Below are 19,025 nucleotides of genomic sequence, written 5' to 3'. Positions count from 1 at the left end.
CCGTATCTACCAATTTGGACATGGCTGTACGAAAACCTTTTTTCATTAAGCTTTTAATGTTGATCCGGCTCTACCAAGTCAAACCTGGACATCACATTCAGCAGATTGGATCGTGACTTTCTGAAGTTACAGTGTGGGTGTGTTGGTTTTCCTAGAGGTAAAAGCCTCTTGCTCTATGCTTACACTAAACTATGCTGCATGGGTTTTAAGGGGTACACAAACTGGTTTTTGTGATCAAGTTTTTATACAAACACTCAGTAGACAGTGCATGTATCTACCTAAAGAGGTCAGTGGATCCTTTCCATAATGCTTGAAGGCCAAACATACAATGTCTGATGACCCATAAAATGTGTAGTGGTTTTTACTGATTTGTGAACACAATTGAAAAAAAAAGATTCAAGCACACATACTTGGCAATTTGGATGACAAAGGAGCTGTGTTTCACACAAAGCATTGTTGAGTGCCACTTAGACCCAGTGCAAGGTCCATTTAACCACTGTTCATTCTTCCACCAATACAAACAAAAACGGATCATCTTGATTTTACTGTCTCAATAAAACCCACAGATTTGTCAGGAAAGTAGGAAAACTCACAACACTCATGGATGTGACGAAACAACATGAGTTCTGGGCCCAATGTGGTAGAGCTGCTTAGCACAAAAAGGTTGCTAACCACAGCAAAATTATGCTTAGCAGATTAAGGTTAACAACCAACAATTTGTGACTGGTATCCTCCTTTTTTTTGCTAGGCCAAAAATTGTCAAGCAATAATTTTTGCTTAAAGGCAGTGGAGACTATTGATCATTACTCAAAATAATTATCAGCATAAAACCTTACTTGGTGACGAGTTATGGGGAGAGGTTGATGGTTTAAAACATTGTGAGAAACGGCTCCCTCTGGGATGACATAGTTTTCGAGAAAGAAGCAATTTTCCACGAGTTTTATTTTGAGACCTCAGACTTAGAATTTGAGGTCTCGAAAACAGCCATCTGAAAGCACACAACTTTGTGTGACAAGGGTGTTTTTTTTTTCATTATTATCTCGCAAACGAATTGAGCTTAAATTTTCACAGGTTTGTTATTTTATACATATGTTAAGATACACCAAGTGAGAGGACCGTTCTTTAAGCAGCTCTATGAAATTGAGCCAGTTATGTATTAAGCTGCAGTCAAAATTTCAATGAGATAAAATGTAATAAATTAGAAATTGTGATAATGAGTGAAAAAATATTTAGAATCAGCAACTATGGTTACCCAATATCTGCCCCGAGAGGGCAAAGCATATAACAGAAAGTTTCTATTCGCACTATCACTGCTTACTTTTCTGGTTACAGAGAGACTACAGTAGGCCTACCCCCCCCCCCCACGCCCATAACTAGACCTTTCTGACCCTCCCCCTCTCCCCAAATAATAGACCATGCATAACTGCATTATTTTCTCTTTGACTGTCCCTGGCATTCAGTGTGACACTGACATTCTAGTGTGTATACTTCCTTGACAATTGCGTGGGTTGACAAAGACCGTCAGGATCGAACCCAATTGCACCCCTGCAAAGAAGTCAGTTAGGGATCTACCAAAATTTGTGCAAACAGCACATTCTATGGACATCATCGAAAGATGAAATCATCAGGTCAGAACTATAAGGTCATTAGTGGAGTTTGTTTACATTTTGTAAATTGGCTTTGCATATTTTGGAGCTCAGCTGGTAAATGGAGGCACTTGATCAAGAGTGGTCTCCGAGTAACTGTTTAGTAAATGTAACACTCATTTTCTCAGAAAAAGATTAATTTATTGATTTTGATTCATTTTTACAAATTGAGAGAAAATGTTAATTTAATGCCCTTTTGTCATTACAAATATTAATTTTGGGTTTGCCTCTAGCTAGCTGGCAACCTTGTTGGTCTATTTGGTATGACACTGCTCTAGAATTGCAAAGGTTTGAATCCCACCCAAGTTGCCTTGGGAAAGTAATGAGTATACAGTGCTACCACACATCGGTGTATATGGGTAAAACCAAAATTAATCAGCTCCATAGTGAGCTACAGACGAATCCATTTTGGGTAGATCCCTAACTGACTTTGTTTGCTTTGAGCTGGATCCTGCGATTCCTTTGTCAACCCACTCTATTGAAAAAAGTACACCCAAGAATGTCAGTGCCAATTGAAAACAATGGATAGTCAAAGCGAAAATAATGCAGATATGCATGGTCATGTGTTGAGGTGAGGAGGGGGTGTTGATAAGGCAGTGATAGTGTGAATAGACACTAGATACTGGTTAGTTTGGCTGCTTCCAAAACCACGACTTCAGCTTGGGCTCTGCCAGTCTGTTTAAAACCCTGGAAGGTACATGTAAACCCATTTTTCAAAATCTGACAGCCCAACCACAAAGCTATAAGTCCAAGCCCAAACTCCAAGCTCAAGCCCAAGCCCAAAGCCAAGCTAAAGTAAGCCTAATCCCAAGCCCAAAGCCTAATCTTCAAGCCCAAAGCCAAGACAAAGCCAAAGTAAGCCTAATCCCAAGCCCAAAGTCTAATATTCAAGCCCAAAGCCAAGACAAAGCCAAAGCCCAAGCCTAATTCCAAGCCCCAAGCCTAATCTCAAGTCAGAGCAATGGTTTTAAAAGGGGCATTTATAAATAATAATAATAATAACCCGTTTTTATATAGCGCTTTTCACACCCGGAGGGCGTCCCAAAGCGCTTCACATTATTACCCCTGGTCACTGGGCCTTAAATCACTCCTTAAACCATCTCAGCTCCCTGGTGGGGAGTATGCAGCCTGTGCAACATTACACTACTCGGCTAAATACTGGTCATCTTCACCTTCATTGTATTTCAAGTTTCTTTGGTCAATGTCAAATATCAGTATCTGCACTTTGTAGTGACCCAACATACATGAAATAACAAACCTATGAAAGTTAAAGCTCAATCGGTCATCAAAGTCACAAGAAACTAGTGAATAACCCCATCACTGATTTCAAACACCGAATTTCAGACTTGTGAGATAAAAATTAGTTGTCTAGCCATTTTTGTCAAAAACTGTATCATTTAAGGCAACATTATTTTGGTCCAAGGGAACATTTTCCACCATAACCATCTTACCATGACCATCCTTTTTTACCATGTAAGTTATTTCAAAATCTGTAAGTGTAAACGTATTTGTTTCATTCTTACTAAGGTTATTCAAGCCAAGGTAATACATAGAGATACGATTCCCTGATGGTTATAGAAACATATACTGACACACATACACCAAGTCTAAACACTTAATCTTAGGGTTGTATAAACCACAAACTCCAGTAATTCAAACAGTCTTGTTACCCCCTGGAAAGTTTATTCAAGAAGTATTGATGAAAGAGCAACATCTGAAAAGTTTCTTCAAGAAGTATTGATGCAAGCACAACATCTGATAGAATGACCCTCACTGTATCAACTTTCACTCTGAGTAAATGTTGGACCTGGATCTGTGTACTCAAATATTGATACACACTTTGACACAAAATTAAAAGCAGTGGTCAAACTACTTCATCTCAGCCAACAAAAACTTTTGCCTTTAGTATAAACAAAATTCCTTGGTGTTTATGTTTGCAGTACAATGTATCTACTACTAGTATAACATGAACATCATTAAATAGAGTGTGTATGATATATTTTACTCGAAGTTACCCCCCCAAAAAAACACACAAAAACAAAGGCTTCAGGTTCTCAGGCATCTGAAAACACACACTTCTATGCAACAAGGGTATTTTTTTTTAATCTATATTATTTTCTTTAACTTTGATGACCAATTGATTCCAAATTTTCAAAGGTTTATTACTCTACACATAATGTTTAGATCACCAAGTACAAAAAGTGTATCCTGCCTTTAAGTGTAAGTTTCTACCGTGACAATGTTTATACCATCTATAACGTACATGTATGTGCTGTGAATGTTTTTACTATTTGATAATTCATATGCAATTTGGTCTGTGGGCCACGAAATGTGATTCCAATAAAATGAAATGAAATGAAATGGTAAAATTTACAATTTTCAGTTTAACCAATGTTGTGCACAACCCTAAAATGCACTTTAGATTAACTTGGTAAGTTTTCATGATAACCCTCACAATGGATAGTTAAACCATGGAGGAAGAAATAGTCTATTTCTTCCTCCATGGTTAAACTAATGTATAATGCCACAACACTTTCTGCAGTATTTCACACACGGTTGAGTTTATATGAAATAGTACAACCAGTTGTCACTCATTACTGTACAGTTAATTGCAATGTTTCTTTTCATTTCCTGTACAAATTTAAACTATTTCCTCTTCAATGTTAAACCATTTCCCTCTCATTTCTACAAATACAGTCATGTCAAAGTTATTTCGATCACATGGGAAGTGGAAACCTAAATATTTTCCCATAGTAAAATAATCAACGTCCGTTTCGCCAAGATCGACTCTGTCAGTTTGTTTATTTTATATTTCAATGACATTTCTTCTGGAATTTGTGTTTTACTTCGAGTCAGCTTCACAAAAGGTTGGAGGCACGTATTGACACAGTTTCAGTAACTGAAGCAAAATCTCAGTAAAATTTATCTGGTCATAAAGTATATTTGTGTGGAATTAAAATGTCATGCGGTTTGGAATCAGGGTGGTCGTTTACAGTGTATATTTACCAGGGTTCTTCCCAGGATTTGTCAAAACTGTGGGGCGTTCTAGACCCAAATTTGTTGATGTTTGGCCGAAATAAATTGAATTTGTTTATGTTTGGCACAAGTATGCTGGAATCATGATATTTGGTACTTAAAAAAGTAGGAATATTTGATTGAAAACAAGGACTGACCTACATTGTAACCATGGTGTATGCTTTCATAGACATTTAGGGTTATAGGTTAATTATTCAGATTTGTCCAAGGGCAAACAAAATCATGCCTGGCTGCATTAAACAATCTTTTCAGAATGTGTTTATCGGCAACCCAATAAGCTTGCCTTTTTATATTTAAAAGGTGTTTTCTAGTTTATTCTCCACTTATCATGATAGACTTATTTGAAATGAACCAATTACACTTAAATAATAATACAATACGCTTTGAAATAATTTCACTTCCTTTCAAAGCGGGAACACAGAAGCGCAAACAATGAAACTGTGGCTGAAACTCAGGTTCAGTTTTAGGTCAAGTGAAAGTAAAAGATAAATAAGCTGGAATTGTAAAAAAATTGTTATAAAGTGGCCTATTTCCATAAAGTTGCTGAAGAAGAAAATATTGCTTACCAATTCTCTAGGCAAAAATAAGCAGTAAACCATTCACACACTGTACATTGGACATCCATGTCAATATTTCAAAATAAGTCACCCATTACATTAAGGCGCAGTGTGTTATGAAAAAATCTATAGTTCATACAAAGTGTACATAAAGGTTTATGTACGTACATGGAGTATTCATAGAAGATTAACTCAAGCGTAACTTGAACCTAGTTGTACCTAAGGATAGAGTTGTTCCCCAAGATAATCCAGTCACACCCAAACTAACCTTGCTTCATGTACAACTGGAAAACAGTGTTTTTTCAGAGTGTGTGTGTAAAGAAGCGGGGGACACCAACAGGAACTTTTAAGTGTGAAATTAACTGGGAGGTTCACTGCTGAACAATTTAACACACACATAAACTTGCCTATGAAGGGATTGTGTAAAACCATCCAAAATAAACATGTCATTAAATAAGTAGTGTGGAAGTTCTACCTCCATGGTCTAACCTCGTGGACGAGGACAAACAATTATTTTCACAATTAAAAGTCATGTTTAAAATATTTGTTTTGGGTGAAACAAATGTTTTTGTTTTACTCTCATTACCACCCATGACAAAAATAAAAAGTCATACCTGAGAGTCCATGCAATTAAATTCCCATGGCAGTTCTCGCTCCCTTGTTAATCCATAGAGCAAGGACTATCAGTCAGAGCATAGAGTGGTCAGAGCCACTAACTTTGCCGACTTATTTTCCTGATAAGTGCAACATTCCAGAGCCGGCAATACACTACCCTTCAAACGCTTACAAACTTTCTGCAATAACATAACAGCATACAACAGGAACACCAGACACATTCTCCCTTTTCCATTACTGTCACAAAGGCACACTATACCATTATAACACAGACAAAACTTCTAGTTCCGATCACTCCCATGATAATCAGAGCATAGAGATACATGTAGGACCAGTAGAGCCATAACTTTGGGGACTTTTGTTCCTGGTGAGATTATAACCATATCACTTAAGTGCAACATTCCAGAGCCGGCAATACACTACCCTTCCAAAAGCTTAGCAACTTTCTATAATAACATAACTGGATACAAAACACATTCTCCCTTTTCTATTTCTTTCACAAAAGTACCATACCATAACACAGACGAAACTTGCAGTGAATTACTGGTCACTTCTTCATCAAGCATACCCTCTATCTTATGTACCCATGTGAGATCTAAGACTTACCTCATAAACTGCTAGTCCCTGTTCCTCCTGAGAGCTCAAGGTCTTCAGCTGGTCATTACTGCAGCTACTCTGGACTAGATCTAAGATTGCCTTCACATGTGAACTGTGTTTAGACTCCTGCTGGGCAGTTTTAGACTGGATGAATATAGAGGGCAGTATGACACTTTAGTTTAAGGATGTGTGTCATAGGGGTGGGAGAGAGGGGGGGGGGGGTGCTTGATGAGTAATAGTTATCAACCACCTCATGGAAAGGTCAGGAGTATTCTTCCAAGTGTTGTTTTAGAAGTTTGGCTTTTGAAATTTGAGTATAGTAACCTTTTCAAGTAATGATTTTTAAAATGTGTATTTTCTTTTTTCAATAACGTTTTTTTTAAGAACGTTTTTATAAGGTGTTAAAAACCCCTTAACAATTTAATTGTATGTTAAAACAAATTTGTATAACGTGTCTGGTTGCCAATTAATTGCCTTTGCCACAATTTAATTTAAAACTTATTCTGTTAGTTGTTGTTGTCACGGTTAATGTTGTTGTTGTTGTTGTTGTTTTTTGTTTTTGTTTTTTTCACACTTTCCCTGATGGTTTGACATTTTTACCATTCTGCAATTTAGATAGATACCATTCTGTAAGATAGCATTGTGATCTACTGGGATCCTTCCCACTCTAACAAAATTCACCAAATCAACCTGAACTGCAGGACTCTGATTATATGTATTTATACTTGACCTTTTACAAGCAGTCCTCAGTCCCACAAAGTATAATAAATACAAGTATACTTGAATAACGGTGGCTTGTGGTGGTAAGGGTTGAAACAAATGTTTATTTGTCTCCCTTTAAGGTACAATTGTTAAATGGTCAATTCCAAAATAGGATTAAGAAATATATTGTTGATTTTCTTAAATTGTTGCCATTTATAAGCCAAAAGACTGTGGCAGTTTTGTGCATATTCAAACAGAGGGACTCGCTAACGTGCCCAGGTTTGTTTCCTTCACACAATCAAGCAATTCTCACCGGACCCAAAAAACCCAAATCAATTACAAATGAGACTTCCATCTAGTCTATATTAAAACAACTGTCCTAATACTGTTTATAAGTATGAAGTAAAATACAAATCTAGAAAAGAAAACAAATTTGATTTAGGGGATTTTTGTTCAATTAATAAAAATCTTACCTTGTAGGCTGCCTCTTGTTTTCTTGCATTGTCTAAGATTAAAAACATATATAAAATTATTGAGGTCATTGTGAGAGAGACATTGCTTACTACGTTTTAAAGACAGTGGATACTATTGTTAATTGTAAAATAAATAGCCTTCACAGTTTGGGTATCTCAACATATGCACAAAATAACAAACCTGTGAAAATTTGAGCTCAATCGGTCATTGAAGTTGCGAGATAATAATGAAAGAAAAAACCACCCTTGTCACACGAAGTTGTGTGCTTTCAGACGCTTCTTGAAAACTACATTACTTCAGAGGGAGCCGTTTCTCAAAATGTTTTATACTATCAAACTCTCCCCATCACTCGTTACCAAGTAAGGTTTTGTGCTAGTAATTATTTTGAGTTATTACCAATAGTGTCCACTGCCTTTAAAGAGAGTAATTAATACACATTCCATGCAGGTAATCATCTTCACCTTAACGAACTACAACATTCTTTTAGAAAGGCTCTCAATGGGTCAAAAATATGTGGCTATGATTAATAGCCTTGAGAAAGACTCTGCTTGAGAAATATGTGGCTATGGTTCTGATATGGTTAAAATGAGAAAGACTCTGCTAGAGAAATATGTGGCTATGGTTCTGATATGGTTAAAATGAGAAAGACTCTGCTAGAAAAATATGTGGCTATGGTTCTGATATGGTTAAAATGAGAAAGACTCTGCTTGAGAAATATGTGGCTATGGTTCTGATATGGTTAAAATGTTTAGCCATTATTTAGTTGTAGAGAAGGCCTCTGCTAGGGTTAACATCTTTGGCCTTCAATTAACCTTTGAGAAAGACTCTGCTAGGGTCACAATGTTCGGCCATTAATTAGTCTTTGAAAAAGATGCTGCTAGGGTCAAATTATTGTGGCCATTAATAAGAGTTTGAGAAAAACTCTCTTGGAGTTTTTGCCAAAAGAAAAATTTAAATAAATCATAAACTTTAATCAGATATATTGTCACTAGAGTTTAAAGGTTTCCCTACAAATGTAAATATTGGTTAAATTATTATTTTGTAACTATTCAATCTTTTTAGTAATGCACTCTACTCAATGAATTACCTTGTGATATTTTGTACTTCTTTTCCATTTCTTTGAACAACCTGTGGAATAAAAACAAACATTGTTTTGGGACATCATCTAGTAAGTAAATGATTTGAATTGTTATGGTTCTAGATGAAAACATACTCTAACTATGTGAATAACGTTTCTCTTCTTCACAGAACTTAGAAGAGTACCGAGTATACAGTGCTTAATACACATCAGTTTAAGGGTAAAACGAATAGCTATATTCCTTATCCCGGATGGAAAAACTAACATCTAATAAATACCTTCTAAGTTCCCCTAGTTGGGTTTCAACCATTTGACGGTATTTCTGATTGGCTTGATGAGCTGATTCCAAGTCTAACTCACAGGATGAAAGCTGGAAATAAACAAACATGTCAAAATGAAATCAAACTAAACAATTCATGATTTATTTTGTTTCATTACATCCAACAGCACAAAAGCACATAACACCATAAACAGGAAACACTGGGAAAATGTAGGGACTGAAAACTCAATCCCCATGCAAGGCTCGATCCAGGGTCCATAGAGGTAAAAGGTAGGGAAAGAAACCCACTAAGCCAACCTGATCTCCTGCGTTTACAGTAAGTGCCAGACTTCCCCCATCATGGTTGCTTAATCCTTTAAGAGGGCGTAGTGGACTGTACCCCAAGATTTAACCGACTTCCTCTATTTGTACCTCCATGCTCTCAAACAAGAGGGCCAAAGAAAAGGTATCAGATGGAACTGACATTTAAGACTTTTAAGAACTTCTAAAACAATTTCTATTAAAATACAAAGTTACAAAAACAATTATCAAGTCATTTTTTTCCTTACAAATTTAACAAATAGAAGTTGAAGGGGCCTTACATTTCTTTCCAGTTCCTGTGTTCTCTGTTTGCCTGTCTGGATACTAAACTGTAAGATCTCACTCTCTGCTTTGACTCGCTCCAGCTCACACTTTGTAGATGTTAGCTCCTTACAGTGCTTGATAGCTTCTTCATACTTCTTAGAAATTCTTACGTAGTCATCTTTTGAGGAAAGAGACAAGATGTCAGTAGTAAACACAGCATTGAATTAATGAGAAAATAAAAACCAATAATACAAATTCAAAATAATACAAAATAATCTCCCATAAAGCCTGTGATGGCTGCCATTGCTTAATAAGTCTAACAATGGAAATATATTTATTTTGGACATTTAGGTCATCTGTGTTCTTTAAGGAAATAAAATCATCTTTATTGATGAAAAACTTCTCTACTACAAAAAACCCTTGACAATGTTTGTATTGGAACGTACCATCAACTACCTGAACCAAGTCATCCGTGTTCTTTAAGGAAATAAAATCATCTTTATTGAAGAATGAACTCTCTACTACAATTAAACGCCTCATACTAATTGGATATGAAGGTACTGTTAACTATTCGAGCCATGCCAATATGGTAATCTGGACTCAGATCTACACCCATGAACTAGAGTGAGAATATTTCACAAATCCGTCCAGGGAAATAAGATACAACGAGGATTGAAGTTGTTCAGTTTCAATTATGCGATGTTTCTCCCAAGGTGACATGGCCAAGTCGGCTACGCATAAAGACAAGCTGCGCGCATAAACAAATGTATCAATATCAATTTTTGCATTTAACTATTTCTACTTTGTTTGTACAAAATATCAATATTGCAACCAACGATTCTAGAGCTCTATATATTGTTGGAACATGAAGTATTCTTGGGCGCCGTTTCCATCAGCAAATGTTTTGTTACTCATAATCCGCAATGGTCTTGATCAATTTTTGTGTTAAAGGAGTTGCTTGCTGAAATGGCGCCCAGTGCATCACATTTCAGCCATATCCACCATCTTGTGCATTCAGCGCTGCTCTATAATCTTTGATTGTAATCATCACACAGACTCCTTGAAACGTGCACCTATTGTACCTATCAGATGGTGAAGATATGCAAGGAGGTCTACAGAATCTTTTTTACTTATGGAGTGAAGTGACATTGTCTGAACTGAATCTCACTATCTTATTCTACCTCCATGATCTTACCTTGCAAACTCCGCAACATGAAGGACAACTTGTTGGCTCTGGTGGGGGAAGAAATGGGAACAATAATCAAGTATAGCTTCAGATTAAAACCTTTTTTATTTTAATAATTTATTTGATTACACATGCAACAGCACAAGTAGCGCCAACCACAGGATGGATAGGAAACAAGAAGAAATGTTCAGTTTTAAATGAGGGGGGAAAACTCCATAGAGGGAAAACCAGGCAATCAGTTGGGGACTGAAAACCCAAACCACATGCAAGGCTCCAGTCTAAGGTGGGGTATCAACTCCGTGTCCACAGAGGGGAAGAAGGAAAGAAACCACTGAGCCAATCTGATCTTCTTTCAGGAATGAGATTTTGCATAATTGAAAATGGCTCTTGAGCCTGTGTTATCCCAAAACTCTAGACCCAGAACTTACAAGATCTAACAACTCAGGAGGTTTGCGTACTCTGTGCATCACCGGAAACATTAACCTTCAGGTTTGAACAAATCGTGGACTATTTCTCTCTCCCTCTAGTGACTGTTTTACTTCTTTTAAGAACACGTATTGGCACCAGGAGTTTATACAAAATCATGAAATCAGAAAAAATTCTAAAAAGTCACTAGCCCTTTCTTTGTTAACATTTTGAGCAAATCAGTATTTCTATTGTCAGCCTTACCTGTGTTCAAAATTTTTCCTTGATTTCATTAAAGATGTAATTTTGTCCATCATTGAGTCAAGTTCCGTTTCAAGAAGTTTTGTAAAGTTATCCTGCTGCTCAAGATAAAAAACAACAAAATTTAAATTTTAAAACCTCCAGTTAAGAGAGTGTATATCACTCTACATGGCTTCTGAATGGCACCCCGAACAAAGATATTGACAAAATAGGGAGATGGCCAACAACAGGGAGACAACCAACTATGCTAGTAGAACGACAGTACATTAAAATCCTGCAGGTTCAATTCCTGCTCTTGTAAATTTTGAAAATAATCATTTACTTACTGTGTCATATGTGTTTGTGGGCCTAATTTAAGCAGGAACATGATTGGTGCCAGTCATGACAAAGTAAACTTTAAGGTTTTTTGGGCTGGAAATCTACTTTTGCTAAGCAAATCTTTTTTATTAAGTATTAAGCAAATTGTTTTCCCAACAGGCTTTGTGAAATGTTGCCACAGTGAAAAGCTTGTAACTACAGAAAATGGATTGAATTGGATTGATATTTTGACCCCCGAACTCTGAAAAATTTCGTGTAAATTAGGTTAAAAGGTCAGACTTTTCATGCTTCCACCAGATTTTCGGCAATATCTCAAAAATGTGAACTTAATTTTCCTATAAGTTTTATTGTAAACATCTACATAAAATATTAAAACAATGAAACGGCTCCAAACAAATATATTGTCCCTTTAAGTGAATGTAGTCTTTTCTAATCAAAGGTGGCGAGGTAGTCACCTTAATCCACTATTATCTACATTCAGAAACCAAAAAGGGTGAGTACTGTATATTCCAGCAGGTTAAACAATCAATCATTTTACCCCCCTTTTTAAAGAGGAAAAAAAGGAAAGACCTGGATATCAACTCTAGGTATTCACCTTGGAAGACGATCCCTCTTCTCCATTATCGTTGTTTTGATCCTCCTCGACCAGGAAGCTCTGCAGCTGCCTCATCACATCGTCTTTCCGTCGTCGGAAATGAACCAGGAGTTGGTTTGTAGAGGAGGGCTGTTGCCATGACGATGATGGCGTGTCGGGAGTGTTGGCGGTGGATGAGCTAGCACTATCGATGTGACTTTCAAAATCAAAATCCTCGTTGCCGCAGATTGGGGAGGGCAGGTTTTCATCTGCAGAAACCTAAACAAAATAATTATAATTTTTTTTTTTTTACTTCATCTTAATTTTGCATCATGATAAAGAATATAATTGGGTTTTTACCCATACACTGATGTATAAAAAGCACTGTATACGCGGTACTTTCCCAAGTTCTGTGAAAAAAATCCACTAGTGCCAAAGGTTGTGGGTTCGAATCCTATCTGAGTGATTTGACTGTGGATGTTTTTTTTCACACAACTTGGGGAAGTATACATGTGCTTTACACATCGGTGTTAGGGTAAAAGCCAAACTATGTTTCATCTTAATATTTATGCGTGCCCGCAAGAAAGGAAAGTTTCCTGACAGCTCTTGTGCTCTTGTACTTTTATACCAGAGAAATTAAACAAATATAAATAACTAGAACATAAACTGGATCCAATGAATAAAACTTTGACAGAGATTTCTTCAATGACTTACTACTGATTTGAGTTCTGAGTGTAGACTTCTACCCAGTCCTGATTCACTTCTTGGGGATAATGATGGAGACATGCTGTTGACTTCCTGTGGTGTTATAAGCTGCTGGGTTCGATAGGAGTCTAACTCCTGACAGACTTCGGAAAGTCTACCTTCCAGTTTGGTCTTCTCAGCTTTCATCACCTGCAGAAAAGAAGAAAGAGGGAAGGAAAATGAAATTTACAGCTAAAATAACCCTTTTTTATTTCTGATAATCTGGCATGGAGGTAGACACACACCTGTTGTCTGTGTTTAAACATAAAAACACAGACATTTTCAAACATTGAGCTGTAATACACCTTCATACAGACCCCAAAAATGCTAGTGAAGTTTGAAGAATTGGATGCTGAGCTGCCAATATCAGGGAAATTGTTCACTACAGTCACAGAGATATTTAGAATTACATTCAACAAAGTAGAACAAAGTACCATGTTAAGAGACATTTTGAAATTTGTTCATCAGAACATGGACAGAATGGTTTATTTTCAAAGAACCTTCTGTAGAATCAAGAGTTAGCAGCTCTGCGACCTGGTGTCGATCGTAAAAACAAAAATTCTTGCTGGTACAACTAAGTATAAAACTCTTTTTGGAGACAGTGTTGGCTCTGACAAGAACTGGTGAGGAATGATTCTGGTTGGGAACAAGAAAAATAGCACTGCATCCATGTGCCTCTTGGGAAATCACTCATCAATATCCAAGCCTCAGCTAACCCCACTGAACTACCCTCCCCCCCTCCTCCTGCAACTGCCAAAAGAAATATTAAGCTACCCTCCTTCAATCTTGGATTTAATCTTAGTAAAAAAGGGGTGTTCTTGATCTGGGATGGTTTCGAGGCCAATCATCTCAAGGAGTCTGATGTCAATTAATCCTTGGGAGAAAATATAATTGCTTTCAACAACACACTAATTATATTAAATTGCAATTCTAGGAAAGTTGTCTACATCTTATTAGATTGGATGTCTCTATCTGTTGATTTATAAACTGGAATTTTAAAACGATAACATTCAGCGAACTGATTTTCTAGATTTTGAAACTTTCATTAACTTAAAGGAACATTACAGAATTGGTAAGAAAAAAAATTGTCTAAGATCACAGATTTACATACATTTTTTAAGGTGTAATGATGATGATGATAGTAGAAAACATCTCATGAAATATTTTTGTCTGCAATGTCATATTTGAGGATAAATAAGTAAAACTAAATTCCTGTTTGGAGTTTATTGCTCAGTGAGCGTTTAAATTTCTATTTTATTTTATCAATATCATGCAAAATGTGCAATAATGTTTTCAATATTTTCTCGTGACCCAGATGGCCGATTAATCTAAAACTACGACAGGTTTGTCAGTTTATGCATATGGTGGATTACAGAAAGCGCTTACACTGCCAGCAACTGTTTTGTTAGCAAAAACCAACTCTGTAATGTTCCTTTAGTGGAATAATAATTGTAATTTTTTCATGTTTCTCCAATTCAAGTATTAAAGGTAGATACATTTTATAAGTTTGATCATCATACCAGTATGTGTATAGGATTAGTAGTCATGCAGTTTGTCAACAAATAAAGAGAGAAAAGTGCCAAGCTTAGCAAGAATTGTTGAAAACAATGAGGTGTTTTTGAAGTTCTTTTAAAAGAGTAATTATCCCTGGGTACATTCTGGCCCACTCCTCATGGTCATTGGTTAATTTTCTCCTGCTGGTTTATTTTACTTTTTGCAGTTAATTTATACATGGTAAAGCGCCTTTGTTTATGACTACTAAAATTGGTCTGCCACTTTAGTGTATTAAATGATTTTTTCTTCCGTCACAATTGGAAAAACACACAGCAAAGTATAACCAGCAAGTGATCAGCTACATGCTGCGGGTAGTTAAACAGTAACGAACATCGGTAAACAAACAAATCTATAGTGCAGAAACTGGCGATTGATGTCAACAAGTATGCCAACACTAAAACTATAATTGGAAGTGTCGTGGCCGAGCGGTTAAGAGCACCGAATTCAAACTCTGGTGTTTCTGATCAGCAGAGTGTGGGTTTGAATCCCCAGCCGTGACACTTGTGTACTTAAGCAAGACACTTTAATAGCCATTGCTTCGTCCTTCGGATGGGACGTAAAGCCATTGGTCCCATGTGTTGTGTAACACATGCAAAAGAAACCAAGTGCACTTATCGAAAAGAGAAGGGGTTCACCTCGGTGTTCCTGTTTGTGGCTGCTGGATGCGCCGTAGCACCTTGTAAATCCTAACAAGGTGCTAAATAATGGGGTCTCAGAATTCATCACTGCAATAACCTATCTTTCTGAGAGTATATACTCAGCGCCTTGAGTAACTTGTTTGGTAGAAACCTGCGCTATATAAGACAGTCGATATTATTACTACTTCGATGTTATAATTAAAATAATTTGCATTTGCCCTGAACTTTTCAGTGAGTGTTAAGGGAGAACACTGCTATTCATCTGGTAATGTTTCCATTTGAAACATGAAGGTACTTTTGTTTCTTCAATTATCAAGCAATACAAAGGGTTAATTAAGGTGCAAACTCAAACATGTACTCTGTTAATTTCTCATTTTCTGTCCTTCATTGTAGGAAGTAAGATTACTTTGAAACCCTTGTAGGTGTGTTTGCCATTTCTTATCTGTCGAACCTTGCCCCAACCCATGACATAAAAACACTAAGTCTGACTATCATTAAATTTCAGCCTTCACTTCTGCCCGAGCACATTGTATCAGACATGATGGGTGACTAGAGACAGTTACATGTACTGACATTTGATACAAGACGATTTATTAAATCTCTGTGTTTACTCACCCGCTCACTCTCTGTCCCGAGAGACACCAAGGATATCCCATTAAAGAATCCGTAGTATCGGCTTGTCAGTAGATCTCCCATTGTTATATCCCTAATTACTCATCAAGGTCAAGTTGCAGTACAGTACAGTTTAGAATTACAAGGTGTAGTCAGCTTAACGCAAGCATTGGGGTTTTCATATTTGTGAGTTGCTTCCTACATGAGAAGAAATTCTCATTCTGGAGAATATTCAGTGTCTAGTTAATAGCGTAGGTGTCAGGACATTGCTCAGATGTTTTTATACTGATGTGACTACACCACAGTAGTGAAGACGCTCAAACAGCTCTTCATGATGAACCAAAAGTAATAATCAAAGAGCAAAGAGATGTCTGCATCTTGTGGTGTCTGTTTCATAGAAAACCATCGTCAACATTCAGTATCTTCTTTTCCCACTTTTCAATCCTTTCGACAGCTGACAGAAGCACACAGAGACAAATGTTGCAAACATTATGTAGTTTATACTGATTCAATGCAGCTGAACCATCCATGACCTCACATTGAGAATTCCAGTCTCCCCTCGAACAATCATCCACTGGCAAACTTTCTAGGAAAAGAAGTCCATCCTATGTCAATTGACCTAGATACAAGTACAACACTTCAACTCCTTTGATACATAAAACATTTAAAAATAACTTTAAATGTACTTTATAGCAACAAAACTGAATATGAAAAAAAGCAAACACAGAATTGAAAGTAACATAATTCCACAAATCAAGCTAGGAGACAACAAAAAACAACAACCACTAATCAGCACTCACAAGAAGTAGATGATGGGTCCTGACACAATAAAACCACGATTGATTATAAACTTGCAGAGGGAAACAACAAGGAAGTCCATACCATAATCTGATAATTCATTGAAACAATCCTCAACCTCCAGGGTTAGAGCTAAGTGGATGAACCACCTGCCGATTGGAAACTCCTTTATCTCTTGACAGAAGGTTAAAAGGATAATCAAGGATATTACACCAGATCCATTGTTACTGCTTCAATCTTTGGCACACTGTACTTTGGGATTTACATATCATTTCAAGATGAAACGGAAGAAAAAAATGAGAGACTTTGCACAGAAATTGTTTTTTCCTCTTTTCTCAATTGATCGGGAAACCCAAGTGTTTACATCAATGAAACCAATTCAAAGAAAGAAAAAAACAACCATATGGAAGTCTTGAATGAATTCAAGGGATACATACTCAACCACGTTCAATATTTATATCTCTCCCACTTAAATCAATAGCTCAGGATAGTGGAGGTTTTGTGCATAATATTAGCAAACCCCAGTGGAAAATACCTGAATAAGGAAAATACCTGAATAAAAACACAATAACAGGCATTTATTAAGCGCTTTTCAACACAGACATGCACATTTCTAATGCAAAAAAGGAGGAAATTGCCGATCACACTTAACTTGTGTACAGTGTTTTTCAGTTTCCTATGGTTGTAAATTTGAATAGAAAAAAGGAAGGCAGATAAAAAGTTGTTGGCCTGTCAACATTTTCTGAAAAAGCCTTCCATATTACTTTCCGTGTTCATTGGCCATTATTAAGCATTCCTAAAACCATAGAGAAAAACATCTCAGTTCCTTGGGAGTATGCAGCACCGGCAACCAAATTGGCAAACAGGTTACTTATCATTCACATTAAACAGTCTCCACCCATAGCAGGTACCAATTCAATTCCTTTACGATAAGAAGGATTTATAGTTTATAGTTTCTTGCTCAAGGACATAAGTGTCATTACCAGGATTCGAACCCATATTTTGATGACGAGACCATCAAATCTGCTCAGCCACAACAAAAAATACCCGTGCGCCAACCTAATATTTACTTTGAATATGAGAGAAGTCAAACTTATGTAATTGTCAAAGACTTGTATTCACACTTTGTGTGACCCAACACAAAGTGTATAAAAAATAAAAACCCTGTGAAAGTTCAATCAGTCATCATCAGAGTCACACAAATTAGTGGGGGAGAAAAAAGTTGTCCACAATCACCATTTTTATACTGTGTACAAATTTTACTACAATAAACCATCTCTCTTTACTCAGAAAGCAACCACTTCTAGAAGGGATTTTGAAATGGTGCACCCACAAAAACTACACTGCTATATATTAAATAGTATCCATGTTATTTTATGTTAGTATTTCAATCTTTCTAATGTTAAATGTCAAATGCAGACCCCCAGGGTTCCCACAATGAAAAAACTAGCACATCTGGTTGATACTTGCATTTATAATGCAAGTCGATATGCACGAATGGCGAGAAAAGTTTAATATTAAAGTTAAATTTAACTTTATTAATTAAAATTTCATATCTGCTCATCACAACATTGAAAGATTGGTTTATTTTCTAGAAACTTTCTGCAGAATCAGGGAGAGTTGCTGCAGCTCTATTTTCTGGTAGTGTGTTGCTTAGGACACAAGTGTCAAGACCAGGACTCGAACCAACACCTGCTACAGAAGCATCAAAGCTTGAGTCCAGTATACTAGACCAGTCAGCCACGACTACTCTGCTCTGTCTACATTCCCATCAATCCTCTAATTGATAAACAAGCTCCTACATTTACAGTACTATACAAATATATCAACATTAAATCAACTGAAGAGATATTATTAAAAACCTTTCACTTGAACAGCGTGAAACTATTTGTCAGTAAACAGAGTGTTATCCAATGTGTGTTTTACAGCGACCACTTCAAGCTCTGAACACCCTGGGTGTAGTGCAAGGTCTAAACTATTAAGTCCAACACTAATAATTGTCTGTATGATATACAGACCATCCATTCAGCTCTACAGCAATTCCACCTTCTCCGTTAGAGGGAATAAATTAGACAGGTGTTCAACTTCCCAAGGTACTGTTTGTGTACTCTTGGACTCTTACGTCATTCGGCCGATATTTTTTCTCTTCGCTGCCTACCCCCCTTGTGGATGGATTCATAAATTTATGTACACACTCGTTTATTAATTAACTTGAAAAGGGAAAATTTTTAATCTTAAATTTCAATCTATAAATGGATCTGTATGTTAGAGTGGGTATATGTGTACAAAACCCTGGGGCATGTCAGTTAACTGTCATCTAATATAACCTTTATCTTTTATAAAGTGAGATTTAAAAAAAGGGTCATACAGACTCACACATCATAAA

At 36.6% G+C, this 19,025-nt stretch overlaps 1 protein-coding gene across 2 annotated transcripts in view; it reads right to left on the bottom strand.

Moving 5' to 3' along the window:
* LOC117291174 (golgin subfamily B member 1-like) overlaps positions 1-19,025 on the bottom strand; it is a 99,327-nt gene that overhangs the window by 48,344 nt on the left and 31,958 nt on the right. For both annotated transcript variants that reach the window (XM_033772750.1, XM_033772751.1), the window contains exons 14-22: positions 13,008-13,187; positions 12,315-12,572; positions 11,405-11,499; positions 10,745-10,782; positions 9,567-9,727; positions 8,984-9,075; positions 8,715-8,755; positions 7,627-7,658; positions 6,461-6,595 (exon numbers count right to left, since the gene is read on the bottom strand). In XM_033772750.1, the coding sequence (XP_033628641.1) occupies positions 6,461-6,595; positions 7,627-7,658; positions 8,715-8,755; positions 8,984-9,075; positions 9,567-9,727; positions 10,745-10,782; positions 11,405-11,499; positions 12,315-12,572; positions 13,008-13,187 (1,032 nt within the window). The remainder of the gene's footprint in view (positions 1-6,460; positions 6,596-7,626; positions 7,659-8,714; positions 8,756-8,983; positions 9,076-9,566; positions 9,728-10,744; positions 10,783-11,404; positions 11,500-12,314; positions 12,573-13,007; positions 13,188-19,025) is intronic.

This window comes from Asterias rubens, chromosome 6 (assembly GCF_902459465.1).
Source record: "Asterias rubens chromosome 6, eAstRub1.3, whole genome shotgun sequence".
Lineage (NCBI taxonomy): Eukaryota > Metazoa > Echinodermata > Asteroidea > Forcipulatida > Asteriidae > Asterias > Asterias rubens.
Note: the sequence above shows the minus strand (reverse complement) of the source record. Positions and strands in the feature narration are given on the sequence as shown.